The following is a 27,628-nucleotide window of genomic DNA, read 5'->3' as shown; positions in this document are numbered from 1 at the left end:
ATTTGCTACTAAATGCTAAGCAACAGACTAAATAAATACTACAGCTGCATTCATCAAAGCTAGAACATAGACCTTTTGGACAATCAACTGCTCAGCGGGTCATGTTATTATTCCAAAATGTACCAATAGCACTAACACAGTCAAGAGTTCCAGTCTATAGACTAAAAAAAGCTGAGATCACTGCTAGCAGCTACAGCTAACCCTGCAAACTTTAAACCTTAATGCAATTTAAAAGGATGAGATTTACTCAACATTACTCAATATTTGCATTAACTCAGTTTTTTTTGTTTTTGTTTTGATGACTTTGTTTCCGTCTCCATGTTTGTTCCCACTTATGCAGACATTAACCCATTTCCTGTTTTAATTCATTTCTAATAGGACACTACATTAATTTTTCCAATACAGTCTCAAAACAATTGGCGAGGATCTGATGACAATCTACATTTATTTTAGCTTTTCATTCATACACTACTGGCACATGGAACTGTAAACATTGAAGCTGGTATTTGTTATCTTCTATCAGGCTAATTGCTGGTAATCCTGAAGCTGTGACAAAGTGGCAGCTGTGTTCAAAGACTGGGGTTGGTAATTTTAGTATGCAACACTGTGTCAGTTCTCTGTAAAAAGCCCACTAACTGCCATTTGTAAAAACTACAGTGTCTTCTTTGTCCTCAGTAATGCGAAACTGCATATCTTTGAAATTTACACTAACGTCCTCCTGTGTTTTGTGTTTAATATTTAGCTATCCCGTGACCTTTTACAAAGCACAGAAACATTTAAATAATTCAAAACTACAAAAAACAAGACCATGACTCAGAACTTTCATGCAGTCTATTTATTTAACCCTCTTATCTTGCTCATGGAAGACGATGAAGAAATCTTAAACCTGCCGATGTAAAGTTAAATCATGAATGAGACCGTAGGGGTAAGACTTCTTTAGATGCTGTTCTTTAGTTGTGCATGCTGGTGCAGTTATTGCTTGGCTTGAGCTCTAAGTGTCTTTGCTTCTGATAGAACTTGGAGAACTTGTTAAAGATGTTAGTAATGGGCAGAGCCACAATCAGCAGCCCACAGATGATGCACAGAGTTCCTATGAGCTTCCCAGCCAAAGTAACAGGTAAAGTGTCTCCATAGCCGACTGTCGTCATGCTAATGGTGGCCCACCACCAGCCAATAGGGATAGTCTGCAACTCAGAATCTTGAGAGTCTTTCTCCACACAGTAAATGAGGGAGGAAAACACGGAAATGCCCACAGACAGGAAAAGCACCAGCAGCCCCACTTCACGGGAGCTGTGCCGTAAGGTGGCACCAAGAGAGCGAAGACCAGCTGAGTGACGAGCCAGTTTTAAAACACGAAACACTCGCATCAGCCTCAAGATCTGCACAACTTTGCCAACGTTCTCCAGGTCTGTGCTCTCACCCTCGTTCATTAGGTCACACAGGATAGTGACATAGAAGGGCATGACTGACAATAGATCGATAATGTTAAGAGGGCTGCACATGAACTTCCTGGCTGATGGTGAAACAACCAAGCGAAGAATAAACTCTGCAGAGAAAAACACGACGCACAGGCTCTCAAAAAAGGTCAGCACTGGATTTTCTATTTTTTTTTCAGCAGGATCCACCTGATGGAAGTCCGGCATGCTGTGAACACACATGGCCACGATGGAGGTGATGACTACAGCGAGGGATGCTACAGCCATAACTTTGGCTGATGTGGAGGAACCTGGATTCTCAAGTCGAATCCAAACACTCCGGCGGACATTTGCACACCAGGAGCCTTCAAACATTTGTTCGTCATCCTCCAAAACAGACAGATCAGTAATAGAAGAGCCAGAGCTATTGAGCTGCACCTCGTCGCTCCTCTGATCCCAGATTCCATCCTCAGCAAGATCCATCAGGTCGTGGAACTTGGTGCTGCAGCAGAAGTCCAGGTGACGCTCCTTGATTCCCCAATATTCAATTTCTTGGAAGAATGAGACCACACATAGCCCGTCGACCAGGTGGATTTTCCCTGTAAGATAAAAGTTGAGAACGTAACAGAAAAAACTTGGGTTGCGGTCAAAGTAGTATTCCATTTCAGAGGGACTGAAATCATCACAGAGCTCCAGGATAGCTTCTTTGGATCTGCAGCACAGAAGACGAGCCAGTCGTGTCTGCGGGAATCGTTTCAGGACGGTGAGGTCCATTCGCTGCTTGAAACCTCCAACGTTGACATTAATGAAGCAACCCTCAGGCTGGTGAAGAATCTTGCCATATGTCATGATGAAGCTCCTCCAGTCCCTGGAGTCAGTGCCTGCAAAGGAGTCAGTGCCTGCAAACAAACACAGAAATGAGGACACCTCGTACTAACGCTTGCTTTAGTCTTTTTTAGTTCTTTTTATCTTTACTGAATTACAGTGTCCTGCTCTTTATGAACGCCCTGACTGCCATTGTACTTTATATTTCATTACTGGCTTTTAAATCAATTTTAAATCCATCCATCGATCCCAGGATCTCAATGCCAAAAGCTCCCCCTTCACAGTTGTGCAGGTGTCATAGGTGCCCAGGAAGCATCCTGTTCACACGGTCGAACCACGTCAACTGTACACATATATGTGTGAAACCCTTAATCAATATCAATAATTTTAAATTTTTTCTAATGTTAGCTTTCATAGTCAGGATAGAGTTAGATTTAATAAGTTAAAATTCACTTACTTTTTATGCATTAATGTGCAGAAGGACCTGAAATCATCAGAGCTGCCTGCTGCGGAGGAGTTTAATTAAATTTTAAGCCTTAAGTAACTAATTCCCCTGCAATGTTTTGAGAATAAGTCAGTGTCATATGTGAGAACATTATTCCAAATAAAACTCCAACAGAACCAAAGTTATTTTGACTGGATTCCAGAAGAATGCACAAGAAGTTAAAATGAACAGAGAATAAGAAAAAGAAATATATTAAAGAGCAAACGAGGGACATTTAAAAAGGGTTGAGGACCTTTTAAAAAAGTTTTATGGAGACACTGATTGGTGTAATCGGTGGAAACTAGGTCTAAGTATCCCCCCTTGTAGGCAGGGTTGGCTTGTTTCCCTGTGGGTGATGTTTACAACGACAGATTGGGTTTTGTAGCCCCCTGCTAAAGAGGTAGGTCATAGGAAAATAATGCTTTGATTGAGTCCATGGAGCGCTTTGTGTTAAAGATTGTGTTTAACCGTTAGGAAAAGGCTCTATGTTTTAATTCCGGTCAGAAGCCCTTAAATGACCCAGTCACGTCTTCCTGTGATACCTGTGAGAGTGGTAAACCTAATGTTAAAACACATCATCTAAAATTGAGTTTGGTAAAGAAGGTGGGGTCCCCTGTCCCCTCCGAGGTGTTATGTTTGCTCGTCGTGCTTTTTTTCTTTCTACAATCTAAAGATTTTCAGGCCAGTGTGGATACCACGCTGCAAGACCTAGGTTATTACACACCTGCTGTGGCTTTAATCCACTTCAAATGGGTTTTATTAATCTGTCAACCCAGATATGAAGACTTTAGTAGTGATATAGAAGCATCTAATATTGAGACCGTAGAGATCAACTAGATGTTTTTTTCTTCTTGTTAAAGGTGGTGTAAACTTGTTTCCTTTTGGTTCCAGACAGTGAAAATGCTGCGTTTGGATATAATATGGTGGACCTAACAATGGTGGACTTTGGAGAATTTTCACTACAACACTGCAGGACTTGTAGTGTTGTAGTGAAATTAGCATGTGCACACATGATATATTATTTTTTTGTTTTTTGTTTTTAATCTATTCTAAACACGAAGTCATCTGTTTAAATCATTATGTCACTCGCAGTTTTTACCACTTGTTTTTATCCAGATATTTTAATTATTTAATAAAGAACTTATTTTTGTGGGTTTTTAGTAGCCACAACTGGGGAGTAAATCTGAGAAAGTGAGAGGTATGGCATTTTCATTATCTATTGACATGTGAGTGATTAACCAATGAGGATACAGTGGTTTATTCTCCTGCCTGATTTAAACAATGACCTTAATGTACTTAATGAACTTCATGTGTGATTTAGTATTATCTGAAACGGGAAGTAAGGTCATCTAGAAAATGTTGGAATGAGGGAACTCAGGTTCTCATTGACTTCTTTACAACCTTCTACTTCTATTTGATTGTTTCCCCCTGCCGGCCAGTATTTGCATTGCACTTTAATACTAATAAGTGGCGTATCGTCACGAAACGTTCTTGTTTAATATCTAGATTATGAACATTTCTTTAGAATTGTGAGTTTTCAGAAACCTTATGTTTTACTGTAGTTGATGTATAATTTTAATTCCATATGTAATAACGGCCCAACAGGAAAAGTGTAGGCTAGTAAAATAAATGTGTTCACTCTGCTCTAAAAGAGATGTGTTGTGTAAGGAAAACAGCACATAAATTAAAACATTTTTTATCAGCTTGTGAAAAAATAAATAAACGGCAAGAACTTGAGCTGATTGTAACTATCATTTGTCAGAATGATACATTTACGCATATTCATGATGATTCAGTGTTTTTCGTTTCCATTTTCAGAACTTCACTCGAGAAATTGTCACGTCACATACTACTCTTTCAAAGTGCACATCCTTTTAAATTTATTATAATTACACGAAACAAGGAATTTAATTTTAATGAATTTTTAATTCAAAAATTTAAAAACAAATCACCCAAACCCATCCTTATACATCCTCCTTATTTTTGTGTGACCTTTTGGTGTAATTTCCGTCGGTATGATACGCCAGAAGTGAGAACGGGCTGGTACTTTCATAGCATTTATAAGTTTATACATTAGACATTTATACGTTTCGTGTAAAGACCATACGCGCGCACTGTAAGCATGTATAGGATACGCCGCATAAAATAATGAAATGTAACACTTTTTCCTCAAATTGTAGTACTTGTGTTTTTCCAACCACTTATGTACTTTTACACACACATGTCACTGGGCAGCGTTTTTCATCCAAGCGGTAATCAATACCGGCTTTCATGGAGGAGTGCAGCTCCGTGTGCGGACTTGTGTTACGCACGCGGTGAATCAAACTATTTTAGACTCTGAAAAGATGCAGCGAAACAACAAAGTACTATTTTTATAAGTAAATATTCTGCACTAACACCGCTTGAACTCAACTCCAAAACCCTAAAAAAGATAATTAAACGCCCAGTAAGATCATATTTCCTGTTCAGACATCTCGTTGACCCCCAAATCAGCGAGAAATAAGCCCAGCAGCTTACCTGCTCATGTGCCGATGTGTCCTGCGGCTGTTCTGACTTTGTTCAGAGGGGAGTGTGCCGTTCAAGGCGCTCTGCGGTGAGAAAGGTGGAGACGCAACTTCACACAGGATGGCTGGCACGTCTGCCCCGCTAACAGGCTCTGAGTGGGTATTTAAACTTTGATGTGTAAACTGCGTCCAGGTCGCACCAGGTCCTTTAAGGTGTGTTAAATCGATCCGCGTAAATATTTTATCACTCTGTAAAGACTGAGCTTTGTAATCAGTCTTCGCCGTGCTGTGTTCAATTTTTCTGCGATTACATTAGTGCTGAAAACGATGATGGGATACTGAACAGAAAAATGTAGCAAATGACGTGAAATAACAATAAAAGTGGATAAAACTAACACACTAACAGTAAGAAGAGAGGTGGAATAGACACCCCTGTTTTTACACAAATTGGTCCAGGTATGGAAAAAATATAGGAACATTTTTGTATATACTGTATATGCAATATGTGTATGTTTTAAGCTTTATGGGCTGTAATGTGAGTATAATTTTATGCAATCTCCAGTTTTGCAGTAAATCATGGCCAGAACACTCAAAGTGCTCTGAGTGGTCATGTAAAGTAGGAAAGCAAATCAGTCCATATAACATTTACTATCAAGAGCAAGATCTCGAGATATCCTGAAGGGCATATAGTGTTATAACTGAGCAAGGAGGGCAGACAGTGGAAAAACTTGTGCTCCCTGGTCTCTGTATGGATGGACAGTTGGTACATTTCAGAAGTGGGTGCGGTTTCAGATAAGACATCACTACTAAAACAAAAGCCAAGAAACAATCTGTTGGAATGCCTGAAAACTATAATTATATTAAATTTTAGAATATTGGTCACAAAGTTATCAGTATAGGTAAGATACAAACACAAATGCAGTCATTAAAGAATGATTCCTGCATAAAATATTAATTCAAAGTTTGTAGCATCTAATGATAGGGCAGCTTGAAAATGAGTAAATAGTGAACAGAAGCCTTGATGACATGTGGAAAATGAACAAGGATATCTTTAATGATCTTTGGAGGGAAACGCCTTCTCAGCATTTAACCCAGCGTATAAATCAGAAGCAGTGGCCAGCTCCCTGTGCTTTGACCCAAGTGCACCACGAGAACCCCAACAATTGGATAATCCGCTGTGAGTAGCAATTGGTGATGCTGAGGAGGAAAAGCTCCTTTTTAATGAGAAATGACTTGACACCTGGTGATCAGCATCATCTGATCCAGCAGTAACCAAAAAGGAAAGTTTGAAACCTGATCTTCAAAGTTGAGAGCGTCTGTCTCCTGCATGCAAAAGACGGGCCTGAAAGCTGAAGGATCTGCCTCTGATTCTACTTTTAGAAACTCTGTGATCCACGAATAAGCCTGTATCCCAGTGAGGTGCTCTGTTGGGATAATATGATTCTATGAGGTCTTTACTATAAAGCCTGGCCATTCAGGATTTTATATCTGAGAAGGATTTTAAATTCAGTTCTAGGTTAAAAGGGCGAAGACAAACTAATAAGGGAGAAATAATATCTCACTATTAGTACTCTGGCTGCAACATTTTAGGTAATAATTTTAACCTAACTAAAGAAGCAAGCAAGAAAATGAAAGTGAGGATGGTTGTTTTTCTTTGTGTTGGTCCGGTGCCCACACATGGGCAAAATACAGCTTGGCTTAGGAATGTGCTACAAAGAAAACATTCCCAAAACAGACAAAAGGCAGCTTTACTTACTGGAGCGAGAGGCAGGGTACAGCCTGGTCAGGCCGCCAGTCTGTCACAGCTATTTTATTTATTTTGAAATGAAAATCATTCTTTTATAGCATCACAATTTTTTGCACTAGTTAGCACCTTTATATTTCTCAGTGTAATAAAATGTCTTAACTTCTGCAAGTGAACCCATCAGTATTGTGTATCCCAAAATACCCAGAAGAGCTGATGGTGTTTTAGCTGCAAAGGGTGGGTGGGCCGGCCGACATCATATTCAATAATATGGATTAAGAATGACATGTCACTCAAGTTCATATGCACGTGAAGCCAGATGAACAAATACTTGTGGCAATGTAGTGTAATTACCTACACAGCTCACTGATGCAGTTTCCTACCAGCAGGGGGCAGAATAAGATATGAAACAAAAGAACTAGTCTGGTACAGTCAACAGTGATGGAGGCATTTCACATCATTAATGTGGATTTTTTTTTTTTAAGTTCAAAAGCTTCTCAATTTTCTAATGCTGCATTACAAACATTATTAATAAAATACAGAAATAAATAACGATATAATGACATCTTGAGAAGGGGTAATATTCATGACAAAGCCGTAAAATTATGACAAAAATACCCTCAAAGCTAATGAGTTTAAAGTCAAAATTAGTAAAAACAACAATCAGAGAAAAACATAAAATTTTCTACTATTATGAAGTCATACATATTCAAGAAATCAGAAAGAAATGTAATCAAATTAAAGGCTACATGAAGGAAATTATAACCTCCATATATTCAATATACATCCACAGACATGTGCAGGCTGAGGAGATTGAACCAGCCTTGCGCAATGAAACCCCAAAATTTCATCGTTTATTCTTGTATATTTTTGTTTTAACATCTGAGCCTAAACTCACACATTTTGAGTTTTATTTCTTAAAAATTGATCCCTCTCCTCTTGCTCTGTAGTTTTTCTTTTTATGTGAAATTACAGACCTCGAAAATGTCGTCCTTCTTCCATGTACTAAAAATAAAATGGATAACAGAAGCTGTGCCCTGGCGACCACACAAAGAGAGATTTCATGTGGCTGGATGCACTTAGTCCTGAGGAGTACTGAGACACTTCATTTCTTGCATTCTGGTGACTTTTTTTTTTTTGCACCACTTTGCACATTTTCTGCTCCAATTTATGTTAGAAATGTCTTCTTTAAAAGGTCTTGGTGCTAACCTTGTCTCTCTCTTTTCCAGCTCTTCCAGGTCATGAAGTCAGCAGTTTAACACAGGAGATGCCCACACTTCCCATTCCCCGGGCACCTTCTCCTGCTCTCCTGTGAAGACACCGGCCCAGCCAAGAGATAATCTCTTCAACATGGTTCAGCATTGGCTTCTCCTCCCGGTTGAACAAAGAAACAGTTTAAGCTGTTTTATTAACAGAATTATTTATTTACGTGAAAATAGATACAAAGAACCAAAGTATTTTACACTGCTTATAGTAAAAGTCAAAGATTAGGGTGAATCTTGTTTTGGTAGCTCCTCTGTAGCTGCCTGTTCAGGAACTTTAACTTTAAACTTTAAGCCTGAAAGTAGTTAAAATGATTTAACATTTCTCTGTTTTCTATGAAAATAACTTATATTTTCTCATCTTTTGTTCTCCTTTTACAGTATAGGAGTGTGGCACAGCGGGCAGCAGTTATATTTGCTGATTTCTTGATCATGAGCACAGTGTTTGCACACACTGCAAATCCAACAACTGTACTCCTGGACAGGCAGACCAGTTACGATGCAAGTGCGAAATCTTTCCTCCATCCTGACAAAATAAGGACAAAAAAACACAAAAGCCAGAAAGCTGCTTCAGGTCATACTGTCATCAAAACAATGCACCAGTAAAAGGGCTACAAAGGAAAGACCAGAAGTTTTGCAGAGGCCACTGATTCCTGCTTTCGGTGCTCCATTTTAAATGTGTTTAACTTCGGTTCTGGTTTTGAGTCGTGGCTGTTTTCTCGTTTTGTAGTTCTAGATTTAGTTTATTTCATAAACCTAAGGAGATGAATCACAACACAACATTTGGGGCTAATAGCTGCAGTTTCTCTAATGACCACTAGTCCTCACAGACTTCCCTTGTTGGTTACTTTGCAGTAATTACAAGGTAACTGTATCTGTTCATTGCACTGCACTGCTTAGAGATGAAGCTTGCTAATCAACTAACCAGCTACAAACTTTATACTCCACCATGTCTTTCAACTATCATCGCCAAAATCAACATAACAGTAAAATACAATTAAAAAAGTTTACATCTAGACATACCGTAATTTTCACAACATTGGGAGATGACGCTGCTCTCAGTTTGATGATAGAGTTTGAAGTTAATTAGCGATAAATCTCACCCCTCTGATGATGCGTTCCACTCGATCATGCGACTGTCCTTTGGGCTGTGCTTTGTAAAGATCTCCAAGGCCAGATCCTCATAGGCCTGCCGCTGTTCAGGATCAAGACTCTCCAGGGATTCCAGCTTAATAAAGGCCTGTGAGCAGGTGCCAAAGGCGCGGTTGGCTGCAGAGCAGACAGCAAGCAGAGAATAGATGTCCACAGGAGGGATCACGTCCTCATACTCACGCAGGTGAAGAGCTTAAAAAACAAAACAAAAAACCAACAAAATCAATTAATAATAAATAGTGAAAAGTCAGGCTTATGCTGAGTATAGGACAAGTGAAATTACAAAACCACCAAAGACCAAAAGATATGTAAATGAAAAAATAAAATTGATCATTTCCCAAGGCACTGATCTGCGATCGTTCCTTCATAAATCGAGGCTAAGTGGCTTCACTGCAGCTGATGATTAATGTTAAATTTAGAAGAAGGATTACGGTTAACCAAAAGAACTTTTTGCATATCTGGTAAAAATATGCTTATCTATGCAAAGAATGTTTACACTGTAGACATACGACCATTCAGCTCCATGTCAAGATCTATGAAAGGCCAGCAGACGTGACCAGGAAAATGATTTGCTTCTCACAAATGACAGTGTTTCAAAAAAGAATCGAAAAACAACATAAACACATGAAATTGAACATATGCCACAGCAATATAAAAAAAAGAAAAAGCAACAACCCATTTTTAACTTGTTCTTCCTTCAGTCTCTCCACCATCTGCCCTTTGCTATGCACGTTTGTGAAAAATCCATGTCAGGTGGCACTTATTTTTCAGCTGCATCTCTTTGCTTACTTTCTCCCTGTTGCTTACACCTTTCCTTTAAGTAAGTAAGTAAGTAAAGTTTATTTATTAAGCGCTTTTCATAGACAGGTAGTCACAAAGCGCTGCACACAGAGATTAAAATAAACAGTACGATAAATAGCAAAATGCACAATGTACACAATATAGAGTTTAAATGTAAATTAAACATATAAGAATGTAAAAAGCATTGGTCAACAGAAAGCTTGTTTAAACAGTACAGTTTTTAACTGTTTTTTAAAGGATTCCACAGAGTCAACCAAACGTAGTTGTAGAGGTAGACTGTTCCACAGCCTTTGTGCCACAGACTGAAAGGCTCCGCCCCCTTTCGTCTTCAGATGTGTTCTGGGAGCAACCAACAAACTCTGAGTCTGTGAGCGGAGACGGCGAGCAGCAGTGTATTTTGTGAGAAGCTTGGATAAATAATCTGGGGCTTGGCCATTTAGTGCTCTGTACGTTAAAACAATAATTTTAAAACGAATTCTAAAATCTATTGGGAGCCAATGTAAAGAACATAAAATAGGAGTGATGTGAGCTCGCTTGCTAGAGCGAGTTAGTAGTCTGGCTGCTGCGTTTTGTGTAGCTTGGAGGCGAGAAAGAGATGATTTATCCAAGCTGGTAAACAGGGAATTACAATAATCTAAACGCGATGTCACAAATGCATGGACAATTTTTTCCAGTTCAGCTAAGGAGACCATATGTTGCAATTTAGAAATATTCCCTAAATGAAAGAAACAGGAACGAACTTTGACAATCCATTACACCTGATGACTTGTCCAAACTTATGTGTAGAGAAGCACGCACTGTAGACACTCCACGTCTTGCTTAGAGAGAGAAGGGCAAGCCTTTGTGCACCTTTAGGGACACTGTGGTGAGAGCATAAAGGTCTATAGGTAAGGGTGACAGAGAGAAGGTGAGTTCTGTAAACTCATTCCTGTTTTTATAATATTGCTGCTTTTGATGGCTGTTCCTCATGCCAACTGGGAATCTCCTGGCAACGCCCCATTGGCTATAATGAGATTTAGATTAACAGGGCAACATTTTAGCCTAATAAGCAGTCTTGAAATATGTTACACTAAATGAGAGAGTTTCTCAATTATGACCATTATTAAATAAGCAAATAATAACTACAGTAATTTTGGGCCACACTGCTGGTCCAAAAAAAATCCAACAGAGGTAAAGGAAATGAGCTGTAAAGAAAAAAGCTGAAAGGGAAAAATTTAACAGTGATTTTTTCATCACACCGCTGGAGCATGTGGAAATGATAAAATAGACATTTGGTTAATTGCTCAGCCCTAACACACTGTTTAAAAGACACAAAGAACAGTACAAAACATGCAAAAATGCTCGTGTAGTCAAGAAAAAAATATTTTCACTGTCTCTCAATTTCGTACAGTTTAAGAATTCAGCAGATTAAAGCAGCAGAAACAGAACAGCAGAAAGGTTTCTTGTTGGTATTTTGTATTCGACTTAAAGTACAAAACCAAGTTCATTTGCATCAGTTTTTTAAACAGAGAAGCAGAAAATTCTCACATTTTAGAGAGAAAAACAAAAAAGGTAAATCAATGTGTATATATTAGAATATAAAGTATGATTATATAATGTAAGTAATATAATAAGTACTAAGGAGTGATTTGGCACCTGTGCGCATGGCATTCTCCAAGTAGCCATCGTACAGCTGCCTCTGAGCGAGCAGGAAGAAGTGATATGCCTCTGCTCCTCGCCAGGCATTGTCCACAATGCGATTGTCTGCAGATGTTGCATCTTCCTCCAGCAGGCTAGCAAGTGCATGCGTCGCCTAATTATAGACAAAGATACACACAATGATATGAACACAAACCTCTGTGCATAAACAGATGACGTCTTTCCACACAAGCACAAGAATGACTCTTTTCTCTGAAACACATCACAAATAATTTATTCAAACAGTTACAGCAGAAAAATGTCTAATGCACTGGAAAGATTTGGAATAGTACGTGTGCACATGGTTTACCTCCGTCTTCTTTCCTTTGCCTTTGCTCTGCTGTGACGTCTTCACCTGCTTGTGGTAATTTTCCCCTAGATGTGCTGCCAGCACGTAGAGCTTCTTCACCCTCAGAGGTCGTGTCCTTTTCTTTGCCTCCTCATCTGCTATCTGCAAACATAAGCTACACTTTCACAAATGTATTTTTCTTTCTCAGCAACCTACACTCAGTTGCGTAAAGTGACAAAATGAAAACATGTTTTCAGAACTTTTGCAAATGTATTACATCAACAAGTATTATTTATTTGCTTTATTTCAAGTTTATACAAGGCATATCTTCCCGATGAGATTTGTTCTGTGTCAACATTAATTTGCAAAGCACTGACTGATCTTTCATGGAACGAACCAGAATCTTTATTTGTTAACTCTTTTCCCAAAAAGATAATATTTGATGAACTCAATAAAAACGTGATCTGACGACCTTTAGTTTCTCTTTTTTTTCCCCCCAAACGTAGCTGCACAAGCAGAGACCACCCTCACTGACATCTCATGCAAACCCAGTCATTTTGTTTTATAAAAAAGCCTGAAATATGACAGGAACCATTCAGGAAATATCGTTAAGGGATGCTCCTAGTAGGCTTTCAAGGCGTAAAGAGTTAATTCACTTTGGCAAACTTGAGGCAAAGTGTGAGTAAAGACATGGTACATTTAACTTTTTAAGGACTTTCTAATTTAAGTCCATATTAAATGTAGGACCTAACTTGTTAATGAAAACATACAGCAAAATAAAAATTATATATGTGTTTAAAATTAATCTATAAAGCTGGTTTACATGAATAAGAATGTTGACTTACCTTAAACATGAGTTTGGCTGCATCAAGAAAATGGTGAGCTTTTCGATACAGCTCCACTGCTTCCAGAGTTTTATTTTTCTCCAAAAGATGTGACGCATATTTTGAAAGGAGAGATTTAATCTCCTTCATATTGTGTGTCCTGGCAAGTTCCACTGCTTTGTTCCACTGCAGGAAAAACATTCAATACAAATTAAAAATAAATAAATAAAAAAAAAGTAAATATGTCTTTTTATCATCTTTTTCATGTGGGTGCGAGCTTCCTCCAGGTACTTCCTACTACTGTCAAACGTTGTTCATGTTCATCAAGTTAAGTAAATTAGTGTTTCCAAATTGCCTGTAAGTGTGAAAATGACTATTGGTTGTTTGTCTCTCTGTGTTGTCCCTCTGTGTACAATGCCTCCCAGCAGGGAGATTACAATAAGCTATTATTTCTGGGAAGTGCTGAGATTTTCAGTATGTATACCTATAGAATCTGTCACAAAAAGAATGATCAGAACTGAATCTCTCATGGGCAAAAGTTTTTTGTTTTTGTAAATTTATGATTAAACCATAAAATAAAAAACTTTCGAGAGAAAATGGTCATTTAAAAATAATGTATTTCTATAATTATTATGAGAAATCACAGTTTTTAACATGAATCCATGTTAGAACTGCAATTAATATCCCGAACCCAATGGGCATTACTCGGATGTAACACTGCTGTTATTAATTATCTCGTCACAAAAGCAACAGCAGTGTGTCGTGACGGGTTTGGAGAGCAGATCTGGACAATTTAGGCACAAACACTGTGTTTTTCAGAGATCTGGGGTCTAAGACAACAAGATGGTTACAGGCAAAGTAGCTGACAGCTTGCCTGTTTTGTTGTCAAATGTGCAGCATTAACACAGCAGGAGAAACCGCCCTTAAGGAAGGAAGCTGGGGCTCCTAATGACATATTCTTTTAGAAGAGGAGACCGCCAATAAAGCACAGATTTAACATCCTTTAAACTAAATCTACCTGTAAGACAGCTCCATCCTTGGTTTTTCAGGTGTCGTTCCTATTTTCCTGGGCCAACATTTACACTGGAAGAGTCCAGTGACTTTGAGATAAGCATTCACACCCCTGAGCTAAATATCACTCAAGCATAGGTTGGGAGTGGGAGGACAGCAGGAGGCTCACTGACTGTAAATCACTCAGCGTTGCTCAGAAATTGTGGCGCCAAAGTTTTTCTTTCCACCTCTCACCTGGTTCAGATGGACACACGTATCGACGGCAGCTTTGGGCTGGTTGCACTTCAGGTAGGCGTTCACGGCCTGTTCGCACATGCCAACTGTAGCAAACATCTGACCGATCTCCTACAGCATAAATATAGAAAAGATGTTGAAGAGTGATTGTGATTTAAGGTAACATATTTAAAGAAACTGGCACCGTACATATCTATATATATATATATTTGATCCAAGAGCATCTGATTCACCGGTAACAGCTTATGATTCTCTGGCAGAGCGGCGGTCAAACGTTCAAGGCCATCGTAGTCCTCTAGCATGTAGTAGCATTCGGCGAGTCTCTCCTGGTTACGACCCTTAATATAGTACTGCACAGCACTGACCCTTGAAAAGAAATCATATTTAAAGTTTTTTTTTTTTTTAAAAAGGGGAAAAAAAGCTGCGGCTGTTCTCTGCACTTCTCTCCCAATCCAGCTGATCCATTTTGCCAACCAAGAGTCCGAGTGCTTCAGATTAAATCAAATGTTTTCCCAACAATTTTCTCCAACAAGGAGTGTACTTGGATAACGAGTTAAAAACGGTTTACGAAACATAAAAGATGTGAAAATATTAGACAGTCTCCTGCACAGCAGTAAACAATCAGCTGACAATCAATCTGAAAGTGAAACAATAGTCACTACATGCCAGTTCAGTCAGCTCTTAAATCCAGTGTTCTCCGAGTGAGACTGAGCCAGCTGTTCAGACTGACAGACACATCTGATGACTGTATGACAGGAGCACATAATCTCTAAAATGAATAATCACAAACAACAGAGGTCAGAGCCACAATTTGAGGTCTAACAACTGATGACCAGATATACACCTCTCCTCATGGCTGGCATACAGGAGCAGTCGACGCAGACCCTCTCATCTCGTCGCCTCCATGATTGTCTCCATTTTTATTTCTAGTAATGTTTTCCTCAATTACATTCTGTTCAGGATCAGATTGAAAAGGCCTTAGCAGCCACTTCATTATTAACATGAAGTGGTTGCATATGTGTTAAAAGTTGTCTGCAGGTATCCAGAGGCACTTGGTTACACAGGACACCTCTAGTTTGCATAAAGTAGCCTGAAGTTCAACTTTATTCAACTGAGAACTGGCCACCTCATCCCATCCGTACAAATGAATGCACTGTAGATCTGACTTGATAGACTATAAAGGATGAAAATGACAGATTCTGTGGGCATGTATCATAAAGTTAAAAAATGAAAAAATGAAACCAGTAACACTTGAAGATTAGATTGTAAAAAGTAACATTTTACACTGAGTAAACTAAGAGAATCAACAACCTCAGAAAGAAGGGGTGAATAAAACTTCAATACCACTTCTGTCTGTCAGCATAGTAGTCTCCGATGGCATTGTTGGCTTGTTCAAGCAGAGCATCATCACTGTCCCCAGAACCACTTTTGAGCAGGGCCAACACTTTGAACCAGTCTCCAAGCTTGATTCTGAGACTGATAGCGAGATCCCTGCAGCGACAGACATGGTCATTTTGCACCACATTTCACAAGATGGGGGAAGAAATATGTACTGGAGCAACATTAATAATTCACTTCACTACAGGAAATTTAAATGGGAGGTAGTAGGGAGATTTTTTTGGGATACCAGAAAAAGCCACTGTACCTGCGATCCATATCCAGGTACATGCGTTCAGCTTCCTCAAACCTGCTAAAGTAAGCCGCCACTTCAGCCTGCTTCATTGGCTCGCTCTGCAAGTTTCCCAGGCGCTTGACAAACTCAATGCCCTGATAGTCTTTGCAACGGACAAAAGCCTGCTCAGCCGTCTTAAGGTCCAGTTTCTGGAGGGCTGCCTCAGCAAGCAGACGCCTGGCAGATTTAGAAAGGAGAGTGTTCTTTGGCTTACAGAAATAATGTAGCACCAAAACATGCAAAGAAAATTTAATCACTGCAAAAGGAAATTGTAGCAGAACACTGAAAGAATGAAAAGGATAAAATAAAGACTTGATTACTACATATATATATTTAAAAAAACAATATTGAATTAAGAACAGAGGTGGAAAGTTTTTTAATTACCAAAGTCTTGGATGAGGATTGTCTTCAATGAACTGCGAAGCTTCTTCAATGCCCACTTTTTCAATCAGTGCCCGACTGTCTCTCAGGGAGCGGATTTCAAAGTTGATGAGGTTGTCTTTGTTTGGTCTCTCTGGATCCTGTAATGGAATATTCCTTATTTAAATGATAATTAAGAATAGCAGTGTCAAATATTTTATTTTGAAATTTCAGTCATTGGGGCCATGGCATAGTCAATAATTCAGGTGATTGCCAAGGTCACAGTGTCAAACTGCTGTGGGTTAGTCTGACCAGAACCTGCAGCAGTTAAGAGTAATGGTCTGTGCAGTTTGCAGAGCAAGTGAGAACTACTGTCACAGCTCCTACGCAGGGCGATTGAACTGTAGACTGAGTGCAGGATGAGGAACTCGCTGGAAAAGCAGCTGAATGATGTGGATACGTGTTAAAACCGACCTGTCCGAGTCAGCTGAGCTGAGTCAAGATTAGCTAGCTAGCACTGAACTTTCCAAATAAAATGCCTACATATTCACCCTTAACATCTTATAGTCTTTCAAAAACAGACATACTTGTGTAAAGATATTTATTTTTAACTATGTCTGCATTGCATATTATATTTGGGCTTCATGCAACTTGTTTCAGACATTTACCTTCATGATTTCATCAAGTAGGACAGATTTGATTTCCAGATCTTCAAAGTTGCAGATGTATCCAGATGTTTGGATGGGTTCCTGTTTTTTTAAATAAACAAACTACCCTCACTAAGAATAACATTAATGTTAGTGCAGTCCAAGTTGGAGCTAGTACATCAGGCATACTGTCTGGCGACTCACCTCTGGGTCTAAGTTTCTAAATACATACATCCTGGTCTTCTCCATCATAGCAAACAGATCAGGGTTATCATTTGCCCACTTCATGTCCCAAACATCTTTGCGCTCAAACTTAGATGGATCTCCTGTGGATGGCTGGTTTCCTGTCCCATTATCTGTGGAAGTGTGAACTTCCAGATCCAACAGAGTCATAATGCCCGCGATGTCGATTATGGCCAGACGACTGAAGAAAAATAAGCATTATACACGACGACATTAGACTCAAAAATACAACCTAAAATTACTCAGTAAACACCTGTTACTGGTGCTAATCTGTAGCACCATAAAACACCAACACTTACCTTGAGTTGCAGTTTAGGGAGAGATAATGGGCTCTGTTGTTCAAAGTGTACTTCTGGACGAGAACAACATTTGGGAGACTGTATCTGTGGAGGGTGCCAGACTCACGACCCTGTGAAGACGTACACACAGTTATTTTACTCTTGATTCCATTATATGGTTCATTGCCAGACTGACGTGGATACAGCAAGCAAAGAAAATATGAATGTTCACATATACAAATTATATAAAAAACATATAAAACAACATATTCATATGAATCAACTCCAGTTATAGCTAGCTTAATCATGTCACAGACCAGCCTCTCAGACTGAAGAAAACTCTGGTTAATATTTGTTTAACTATGAAGAAATGTTTTCACATTCAGACTTTACTTGGGGAGGGTGAGCACGAGACAGAGAGAAAGGAGGCACACAATTCACATGCAATAGTTACAGCTTTAATCAGCTGTATTTGGGGGTGTGAGGTTGTTAAGTTTCTGCGGTCTATATTTTTGTTCATGTGCATCTTTTATAAATTCAGGTTTGTACATACCACAATCAGGGTCTTATCTGTAGCTGTAATGCAACAGATGGGATCTCGAGTTGCCTGAAATAAAACAAAAGTGCACATACACAACGTGAGAATCACAATAATCCATCTTACTTTAAATTATAAAAAATATCCGTTTCTCTCCAGTCAGTAGTTAAATAAGTACTTTTAAAGCCATTTATCTGTATATTTTAATTGCATTAACAGAAACACTTGAGAGTTCAGAGATAAGAGTGTTTAATTTGAATGTAATCAGATAATAAGTGTTAAGTTTAGAACAGAAGAAGTGTCACTTTATTGAAATGTAAGACAGGAGATACACAACGTTCTTACTGTGAAGGCCTTTGTGAAATCTGGGCTGGTGTCACTAGCTCCAGATGGAGTGCTGTCGATGTGATAGACCCTGGAGGTGCAGGAAGTCAGAACACATGAGAAGGAGCCACAGAGACAGACAGCCAGACAGGCAAACAGCTTCTAGTTCACCTGACGTGACTTGTAATCCAGGTGTTAGGATAGATCTGGCAGAACATTAGTTCACACCAAGCCGCTGGTCTGGAAACTCACATGAATGAAGCCTTTTTATTGCACTGTCATTATCAAGTCTCACACAGCAACAGTGAGACAGTAAACCTGTGGTTTCATCCACTGGCTCACAGATTCTAACACTATCGTGACCTGGCTTTCCCGTATCTTTCCATGATTTACTATCTGGCTAACACCTGGCTTTGTTCTATACCCGTCCAGTCCCCGTGACCAGTTTGCAACATGTGAGCTCACCTTTCCCTTCCCTCCTTCTTTGTTCTTGTCACTTGGTTGATCTCCAGGGCGGTCAGTTTTTTTGCCACTCTATACTGCCACATGTAGAAAGCTTCTTTGGATGCAGCGATAACGTGGGTTTTAGTCATGGTAACAAACATTGGATCTGAAGAAATAAAAAAGTGAGCATCACATGAGGGAGAAGATTAAAATATATAACAGCATGGGACTGTGTGAATCTAACAGTGCCAGCTCTGAAAAGATCAAAGCTTCTCCGTGGTTAAAACATCAGGATCTCAATATGTAAAAGCATGCTGTGCCCTTGAGAGGACCCTCATTTCATACAGATGCTCAAGGTTATTGTGGGTGACAGCAGCAATCTCACAGCACACCTTGAACATTTTCTGCAAATTAAATTTTGTGGAGAAATTCTCAAACAGTCTCCAGACCTACTGTTTGACACACACTTCATTTAACGCTGTTTATCAAGTTGGGATATGCAAAGCCCACTGAGCAACATAAAGGCAGCCAGTGTTCAGTGCTAAAGGAAGCTGGGTGGCTGGAGGTAGGATGTAAGCTATGTCTCTATGAATGTGGTGTGATCTCTCACACTGACTTAAAGACAAACAGTGGCCTTAATCATACCAATGCTGCACCACAAGTATTTCTCATCATATGAAACTCACCGATGTCTATGTATTTTGAGTCAAGTGGTGTCCCGATGGAGTTGAACAAAATCAGGACATACTGAAAAACACAAAATGGAGTGACATTATCCTGCAGGTCAATTTAAAACTTTATGTCATAACAAATTGTCCTCTTTTTTGGGGGTGTGAGCTTTTAAATTGTACATTACCCTCCCATGACTCGCAGATTCTACCTCAGCATCCTCCTGTGTGGCGACGGATTAGAAAAAACAGGAGGCAAAACAGCAGAGAAACATTTGTGATCCTCACACTAGTCCAAATCCACTGTTTTTATTACCTCTGTTGCTGGATTTCTCTAACTCTACAACTATGGCTGGGCGATATATTGATTTTTAAAAGATATAGCAACATAATTTCATAGCAATGTAAAGAATCACCAGTGCTTGTATCCAACTCTCAGAACCTGAAGTTCTGGTCCAACAACAAATAATAACTTAAAATTTTAGCAAACAAGGTTTTGCAGTTGGAGCACACTGAGAAGGAAATTACTCTTCAAAGCCAAGGAATTAAAAACAATCATTTTTATCACTCAGAAAATGGCATGTGCCTTATTCATGTTTAAACCCTGGCCACATTTGCAGACTATAAAGTTGGTAACTTTATGCACCAATACTCTACACAACACATTTTAATTATCTTTATCTTAGTTACACTGCATAAAAACTTAAAAACAACAATTAATAAATAAAAACAGAAATAACAAAGTAACAAAAGAAAATTTTTGTTTTCATACATTCTCATTACATCTGACATTTATTGAATCTACATGAGTTCTATTAGAGAAGTTAACTTAATGTTAACCTGTCTATGTTCAGAACTTAATTTACTTTAACTCATTCAGTATTCCTTATAGGGAATGCAATGTGGAATGTGTAGTGTAAAAATGATTTATGCTGTTTAGTTATATTTAAGTTTTAATTTTGTTAAAATAACTTAACTCTGGGTATAAATTAACTCTTTGTTTTGCAGCTCTTATAGTTAGCTAATTTGTTAGCATTTGTTTCCCCCGTGTCTCTAAGTCGGTCTGATGGAATGTAAAGCCATCTAAATATAGCATTTGCATAAACCCTCTCTGTCTCTGTCTCTCTTTCTCGCTATCCAACCATCCATCTAATTTTGGTTCATATCGCCCAGCCCTTCAGTATGAACCTTAAAGATACTTTTTGTAAATTCTTGTGTTTAAGAATTATTTTTAAACTTTCAAAAATAACAAAAATAAAAATTATCAGCACAATTTAAAGAAATAATATCATATAGTAAAGTCATAGATCTATGACTTTACTTCCAAAATGTGCATGCTGTGTTGAAGAGAAAAACTAGTTAAATTAGTGCTCTATTTTCCAAATAGCACCAGTAGAAGACTAGCACTGTAGGTCTGTGGAACCTTTATTTAACATATTCTTATTTGCAGTGGTGGCCAAGGAAGAGGCAACGCCTGGTGAGAAGCTAAAACATAATATCAAAAGTTACACTGTAGCACGCATCAGAGAGCAGAACACACCCACTTGTAAATGGCTTCCCCCTGGTGGCAAATTTTTCAGTAAAATTCTGCAGAGGGTAATTACAAAAAGTACCTTTAAAGTCATACAGAGTAGTAATTTGTGTATTAAAGTAGTCTGTAGTGTTTGAAAACAGCAGAGATCTGTCAGTATTTTGGTTGCTTCTACTATCACTTTAAGGTCATGTAATCTATAGGCGTTCATACCTGAGGCTGGGTGTCATCTGCCTTGCTAGCCAGGATGCAGAAGTCCCCAGAGGTGGTGATGGACATCAAGCTTTTGACATACTTGACAAACTTCTCATTGTTTTTAGTGTCCCAGAATACCACGCAGTACTCTTGGCGTTCTGGCTTTGTGTAGGCGTACACCACCGTGCTGCAGCAGTAGCCCCACTGTTACAAGACAGAAAAAGGATGGATAGATACAGCTAAACCCAGACATATGATCATAGACTGCTTAGCTCTACTGTTTTAGCTATCAAAGCAGATTAAACCTTCCAAACAATGATAAACCTAGAGATTTACCATCATGTTCACCAGGGCAAAAGACATTTTTCATGAATCACATGTGTTGGCATGCACCTTATAATCTGGTCTAATGTTGGCAAAGTAGATAAAGGACTCCACAGCCAGGGCAATGCGCAGCCCTCCTCCCTCCCAGGCAACTCCTGACATCTGCTTCCCAGGCACTTTGAGAGTTCTAAGATGCTGCACAGACAAAGAAGATCATTAACGAAAAAAATGTCACACAACTTTTTAATATCACTTCAACTAACCAAACCTGTGAAGTACAAACATCCAAAGAGTTCTTCTCAGTAATCACAATGGTTTCAGTCCAAAATGTGCACAAAGTTAAAAGACAGTGTTTGGCTGTCTTTAAGAACACTGTCTATCCATTTTCTGACACTTATTTCAAAGATATCCAGACTTTATTCCTTAGTAACTACCAACAGTGGTCAAAGGTGACAGCAGAAGTACATTTTAACTCTCCTCACCAAAACAGACTGATACAGCATCCACATCCACAATACTGATGCTGCACCGATCCATCTCTCAAGCTCTTGCTGGCTTGTACTTGTGGGTGGAGTCCAACACCCACTGGGACTGACTAATAGACTGCACTACTGCTTCCCTGGAATCGTCCCTGTACATCTATATCCAGAGCTTGGTTTGCATTGCTGACAAGCAAGTGAAAACAAACAAAACAAAACAAAAAACAACAACAACAATAAAAAGAAAATTGCTGTTCTAATTCCACTGTCTAGAGACTTGCAGGAAGACTGTTATCTTTATAAACTGACTCTTTCATCAGACCTGTAGAATATGAAATGCCCATTTTTGTATATGAATAAAAGTGGTTTTTCATCTTTTTCAGGTTTTTTAAGTTTCAGTGTTTCAACTGTAAACTTATTTTCTTGAAATGACCCATCGGTCCCCTACACAAAGCTAGCTTAAAAGAAAAAAGTGTGCATTTGTAGGAGAGATGGTTGAAGACAAACTAATTTGGTGTAGTGGGTTTGTTTGCTTGTTGCTGCAGAGTAAAATCTTCTTTATCGATTAAATCCGTTCTATGGTACAGACTCTCCTCAGTACTGAGATCATGCTGATATTGTTGCCCTTTCGCAGATTACTGAGGATTACTGATTATTGTACTAAGCAGTACAAAATGTGTTGAAAGTCTAGATAAAATTATGTAAGTCAAAAATCAGGCTCCTCTGATCAGTGAACTTTGAGCCAAGATTTCCAACAATATCAGCTCCCTATGCATGCTTAACCTGGATCCAAATGACAGTACCAGATGGTATATAGAACAGCAAAATCCCATCTTATATCAAAGCCATAATGCTCACCTCTCCAAACGGAGTGTAGAACTGCACCACATTGAACTCTTTCTCCATTGCACCTCGAAGGGAACCGGCCACTGCCAGCACACTGCCACAGTGGTTCCACTGGATACTGACCACATTCATCAGAGTATCAATGCACACTGGGTCTGAAGAAAAGGGGTATGAGCACCAAAAAAAGAACTGTAAAAAGGTTTAATTTAACACGAGTGACGAAATTTGAAATGAAATTTTGTTTTTGTGGCTTACTTTCATCGCTTTCATAACGCATGATCTGACACCTTCCATTGTCAAAACAGATGGCGAGACATGGACAGTCCGGCTCGACGTAACCCCCGCTTCCTGCATACCAGTGGATACCTGCTATACTGACAGCTCCAGTCACATTGACAAGACAGCTGATGGTCATTTTCATCTGAAAGCCAACACGAGTCAATAAGAGTTAGCATATATCCTTCCTCTGCTTGAGTCACAGTGAAGTAAAATAAAAAAAATAAATATTATAGTTGCATTATTTAATACTTTTATATGCACTTGTTTTATATCGAGTCTCAGCTGGCTTTCATGTTTATTTATGGTCATGCTAGTTTCTGTCATACTTTATCACAGTGGAATAGAGGCGGAGATGGGGATGGAAACAATTAAGGTAGCTAGAAAACTAGAGTTTATGACAATTCATTAACTTGCTCAACTATAAGGAACTATAACTATAAGAAAAAACAGCATTATGTTCAACTCTGAATCATGCAAAGCTATTCTAGTAGCATACAGAATTAACTGTTTTTAAGCTTACAAACTTACTATGAAGTTTCCTTGATTGTCATAGATGTGTACTTCACCATTTGCCATGCCGAAGAGGAGTATCTTGCTGTCCGGCGACCATGCCACATGAGCAAGCTGGCTTCCCTTTAGCTCCTTACCCCAAATCCGATTTCCTTAAGAGATGAGGATATATAATAAAGGATATATTCATATTTACATACTCAGAAAATTCCACAAATATTATTTTTGTTAAGTAAGCAGCAGTTTACCATCTACAGATCCAACAATGACAGCCCCATCTTCATACACAATACAGATCTTTTGACCATCTGCATTCCAGCTCATGCTCCTCACTACTGACTTGTTCCTGTTGTTGATCATCTCTTCATACCATGCACCTTAATAGACCAAAAAAAAAATGTTAAAGACATGGTTTTTTTTGTTTTTTTTTACCTGTTTCTGTATTTTGCCTGCATGCAGTAATGATCAAATAATGCTAATAAAGAAAAGAACTAAGGACATACTTACTCTGTCCGGCATGTGGTTACCATTGGGTCACGCTGTACCCAGACACAGAGTGAAAGTACGTAATTGAGTGTGACTGCCTGACAACTTGGGCTTGGCTCAGCGTAAAAGACGGACAACCTCATTCTCCTGTGGATCCACCACCCATAAGAGGGGGCATAGGTATCTGATGCCATGTCGACTGGGTCACACCCAAGGTCAATGTCAGGGTCAGAGGCTCTAATGGCTCGCTCCCCAATTACTAAAACTGCTTATAAGGACATTAAATCTCACCTATCTGATGAGGAAGGAACCTGAGCTACTGTATGAGTTCGAAACCAAGTGTGAACCAGATTGTGGAAGGAGCCCTAGGAAGCTTGGCGAGCTTGTGGGATTCTGAAGGAAGTAACCTGGAAGACACTGGCAGGATGTGGGCTGTGAGATCAACTTTCAACGCATATGGATCAGTATTTAAAGTTTTACTCTCATCATCCACTGGAGCACAAACTGGGTGTCATCAGGACACTACAACACAGATACAGCGGCCAGAGAAGCAGAAGAACATCATATCAAGAGGGCCCTGAGTAAATGTGCTTATCCCAGCTGGATATTTGTCAAAGCTGGGAAGGAACCTAAAGAAAGCTCCGAGCAATCCAGGAGAGAAAAAAGACAACTGCTGCCCAATCGAAAACCTTTAGTGATCTCTTATGTGTCTGGAGTATCGGAACAGCTGAGACACGTTTTCTCTAAACACCGTGTCTCTGTGGCTGTCAAAGCCCAAAACATGCTGTGCCAAAAACTGGTCCACCCCAAAGATCGGGTTCCCCGGCATAAACAGAGTAATTCAGTGTGCGCTGTAAAGTCCCAGGAGGATTGTCATGATTTAAACATCGGGGAAGCCAGACAATCTCTGGCTAAGTGGATGGCACAACACAGACGAGCTAACTCCTCAGGCCAGGACAATGATGAGGATGTACACATCCTGGACAGGGAGGAACGCTGGTTTGAGCGGGTAGTCAAGGAGACCATTTACATAAAAAGGGAAAGACCATTTCTGAATTGATGGGAGGCCCTGAGGGTGCGTCTTTCACCATCTTACAATGCTTTAATCGAAGGTACTACCCAACTCTCTGTGAATGGTACTCATGGCCACTGATCAATTGCCATTGATCAGTAGTTCATGAACGGTCATGACAATTTGCATATTAATGATCAAGAAACGGACCTCACAGTCCTTTGTATGTCAGTGGTGCTAGTTTCATAATGCAAATGTACTGTTTACAAGCCTGGTGAAACCTGCAGCCAGCTGAGACTGAAGAAGTCACTTAGATGAGTGATAAAACTTTTCTCCTACTGAAGACGCTACATCAACATGAACAGAATCAACACTTGGCTAGCTTGGGAACGCCTGAGTCTTCTCCTGGAAGAGCTTTAGCATGTGGTCAGGGAAAGGGAGGTCTGGGTGTCTCTGCTTATACTGCTGCACCAGGAGCAGCAGTACAAGCTGGATGGAATAATCACCTCTATAAAGCATCCACACAATGATGAGTCCATTCTGATCACTGGTCGTCAGCTTTTCATGCTGTTCATTCCACGTGACCACTTGCACTGCACCTGCATGGGAGGCAGTTATTGAATATTAGATCATTTTCTGACGTCTCATTTTAGAATTGTGAATACTAATATCCTATAACTAAAACTGGCCAAAAAATACTTAATACAAAATAACTCACCACTGTGTCCCTCTAAAGTCTGGTTCATTGAAAGGTTACTGGGTGCAGCAAGACCTTTAAGTTTAGCATCATCTGTTTACAAAGGGCGGTAAAAGAGATCAGATCATCACCAAGTAACTGTAGTTCCAGAGGTGTTTATAATGGTTAGCAAATATACAATCATGTTTCCCAAAATAGGTTTGGACAAGTAAATATGAAAGTAATGATTTAAAAATCATGCAAAAAGATCTACGAAGACAATAAGACATAAGATGCTGAAACTGATCAAATTTTGTTTGTTTTTTCTCTTTTTTTTTTTTTACTTGCAACCTGTTTAGGATATACCTAGTCTCTTGCCCTGTGAAAGTTGGTGTAGGTACACCAACTGACCCTGAATTGGATAATAAAATCACAATATTATGCAATAAATGTCCAAAGGTATTAATTAATAAAGAAAAATAAAACATAATTTAATAAAAGGGCTTATAAAATGCAGCAGACAAAAAAAACACTAATTTCATCAATCATTTCACACATTTTCTCAAACATTAAGAAACAGTGGCCCTAACTAACAACAGCAGGTTGACTGAACATAGCGGCACAAGAGCTGAGCCAACAGTATTATGAAAGTGTAAAACGATTTCCAAGACGCTTTAAGAGCATTTCAAAATACCTTAAATCCGAATCACATTTGCATTACATAACAACTTGGACTGTAACAAATGCACACAGCTGAATGTATGGGATGTTATTCGTCATTGCGACAATGTGACATCAATATACTGTAATGCTACCAGTGACAAGCAGGTTGTTTATGCAAAATAGCTCTTAGGTACACCCATTAGGTAAACCTATTCAACTATCATTTAACATAAACATATCATCAACCAATTAGACGGCAGCATCAATTAGTCAATTTAGTCACGTAGACATGGTCAAGACAAACTGATGAAGGATGAATGGAACACTAAAATGGAAAAGAAAGATGATTAAAGCTCCTTTGAGTGTGCAATGTTTTACTGAGACCCTGTAAAGCCAATCAAAAGGTGGTATGCTGTTTAAATTTTTAGTTTTGGAGGATAATCTTACATTAATTACCTTGCAGTCGCACATTAAAAAAAGAGGACACCTGGTCATCCTAGTTGCACGTGTTTATAGTTGTTAACGTTAACGCAAATCATTGTTTACTTTCTCTAACCATCAAAGGGTTTCTCTGAGGTGCAGGAAATCCTTCTGTGTGCATGCCTCTGTTAGTCGTGCACCTTTTTAACTATCTTACCTGTCTGAGTCTCCAGCTTCAGTACTCTCAGAAGACCATCGTCTCCTCCGCAAGCGATGAAGCCTTGATCTTTGTTCCAAGACACACATTTTAGATGGATATTATTGGGAATAGCGATCTACAAGACACGGGAGATAACTGTTACCCAACACTACGTCCTCCTGGCGTATTTGTGGCCAGTGAGCTGTGTCAGATAACTGCGAACTTACCTTTTTGCTGAGGTATATAAACATGGTTGTGGCGATAATGTTACATTACACAAATAACAGGCACATTGAAATTTCCAGGCTCCAGCATTTGGTGAATGTGACGATTACTTTAGCATAGATTGCTGGCTTAGCTAGTTAGCGGCTAGTGTTAAGTGGCCAATGGCAAACTGTTACCGTCAGCTAGAGACGTTCATAAAATCATGACTCACAAATTTAAAGATTCCCTGCAGATAAAGTACGTTAAATCAGCAAATATATTGGAAAACAGTTCAAAATCGATGTTTCGTAGCTAATGGTGGCTGCCTTGGGTGCTCAGAGCCTGTAGCTTCCCTCGGTCTCCCGTGGTAACGGTAAATCGGAAACTGGGAGACTCGGTGCTCCCTGG

General features: G+C 39.2%; 2 protein-coding genes across 3 annotated transcripts; both read right to left on the bottom strand.

The window, feature by feature from the left end:
* Positions 1-950: 950 nt before the first annotated feature.
* On the bottom strand, positions 951-8,556 carry LOC102209086 (potassium voltage-gated channel subfamily S member 3-like). Its single transcript, XM_005738790.1, has 2 exons — positions 8,182-8,556; positions 951-2,314 (listed from the first exon to the last, which is right to left on the bottom strand). The coding sequence occupies exons 1-2, from the start codon at positions 8,213-8,215 to the stop codon at positions 951-953; spliced, it is 1,398 nt and encodes a 465-aa protein (XP_005738847.1). The 5' UTR covers positions 8,216-8,556.
* A 9-nt stretch (positions 8,557-8,565) lies between these two features.
* Positions 8,566-27,586, bottom strand: wdr35 (WD repeat domain 35). 2 transcript variants are annotated; one of them, XM_005738781.1, is made up of 28 exons: positions 27,244-27,586; positions 27,035-27,152; positions 25,777-25,848; positions 25,565-25,657; positions 23,809-23,937; positions 23,579-23,712; positions 23,027-23,192; positions 22,784-22,926; positions 21,516-21,641; positions 21,141-21,326; positions 19,585-19,620; positions 19,415-19,475; positions 18,750-18,894; positions 18,306-18,375; positions 17,976-18,029; positions 17,444-17,553; positions 17,106-17,325; positions 16,923-17,003; positions 16,279-16,415; positions 15,868-16,071; positions 15,567-15,713; positions 14,456-14,588; positions 14,223-14,333; positions 12,999-13,163; positions 12,175-12,315; positions 11,823-11,979; positions 9,338-9,578; positions 8,566-8,760 (listed from the first exon to the last, which is right to left on the bottom strand). In XM_005738781.1, the coding sequence occupies exons 1-28, from the start codon at positions 27,265-27,267 to the stop codon at positions 8,610-8,612; spliced, it is 3,555 nt and encodes a 1,184-aa protein (XP_005738838.1). In that variant the 5' UTR covers positions 27,268-27,586; the 3' UTR covers positions 8,566-8,609. The 2 variants fall into 2 exon arrangements, with proteins under 2 accessions (XP_005738838.1, XP_005738839.1); XM_005738782.1 differs by lacking the exon at positions 19,585-19,620.
* Between the last annotated feature and the right edge of the window lie 42 nt (positions 27,587-27,628).

The sequence above is a fragment of the Pundamilia nyererei genome, unplaced genomic scaffold, assembly GCF_000239375.1.
Source record: "Pundamilia nyererei isolate P.nyererei 1_Seehausen unplaced genomic scaffold, PunNye1.0 scaffold00086, whole genome shotgun sequence".
Taxonomy (NCBI): domain Eukaryota; kingdom Metazoa; phylum Chordata; class Actinopteri; order Cichliformes; family Cichlidae; genus Pundamilia; species Pundamilia nyererei.
Note: the sequence above shows the minus strand (reverse complement) of the source record. Positions and strands in the feature narration are given on the sequence as shown.

Coding starts and splice junctions, on each gene's coding strand:
- LOC102209086 (XM_005738790.1), bottom strand. CDS start 8,215: ATGACCTGGAAGAGCTGGAAAAGAGAGAGACAAG. Junction 2,315..8,181: donor CTGGAAAAGAGAGAGACAAG/GTTAGCACCAAG, acceptor GTTTGTTTGCAG/GCACTGACTCCTTTGCAGGC.
- wdr35 (XM_005738781.1), bottom strand. CDS start 27,267: ATGTTTATATACCTCAGCAAAAAG. Junction 17,004..17,105: donor TTAGAAACTTAGACCCAGAG/GTGAGTCGCCAG, acceptor TTAAAAAAACAG/GAACCCATCCAAACATCTGG. Junction 12,316..12,998: donor CAGCCAAACTCATGTTTAAG/GTAAGTCAACAT, acceptor TTATGTTTGCAG/ATAGCAGATGAGGAGGCAAA.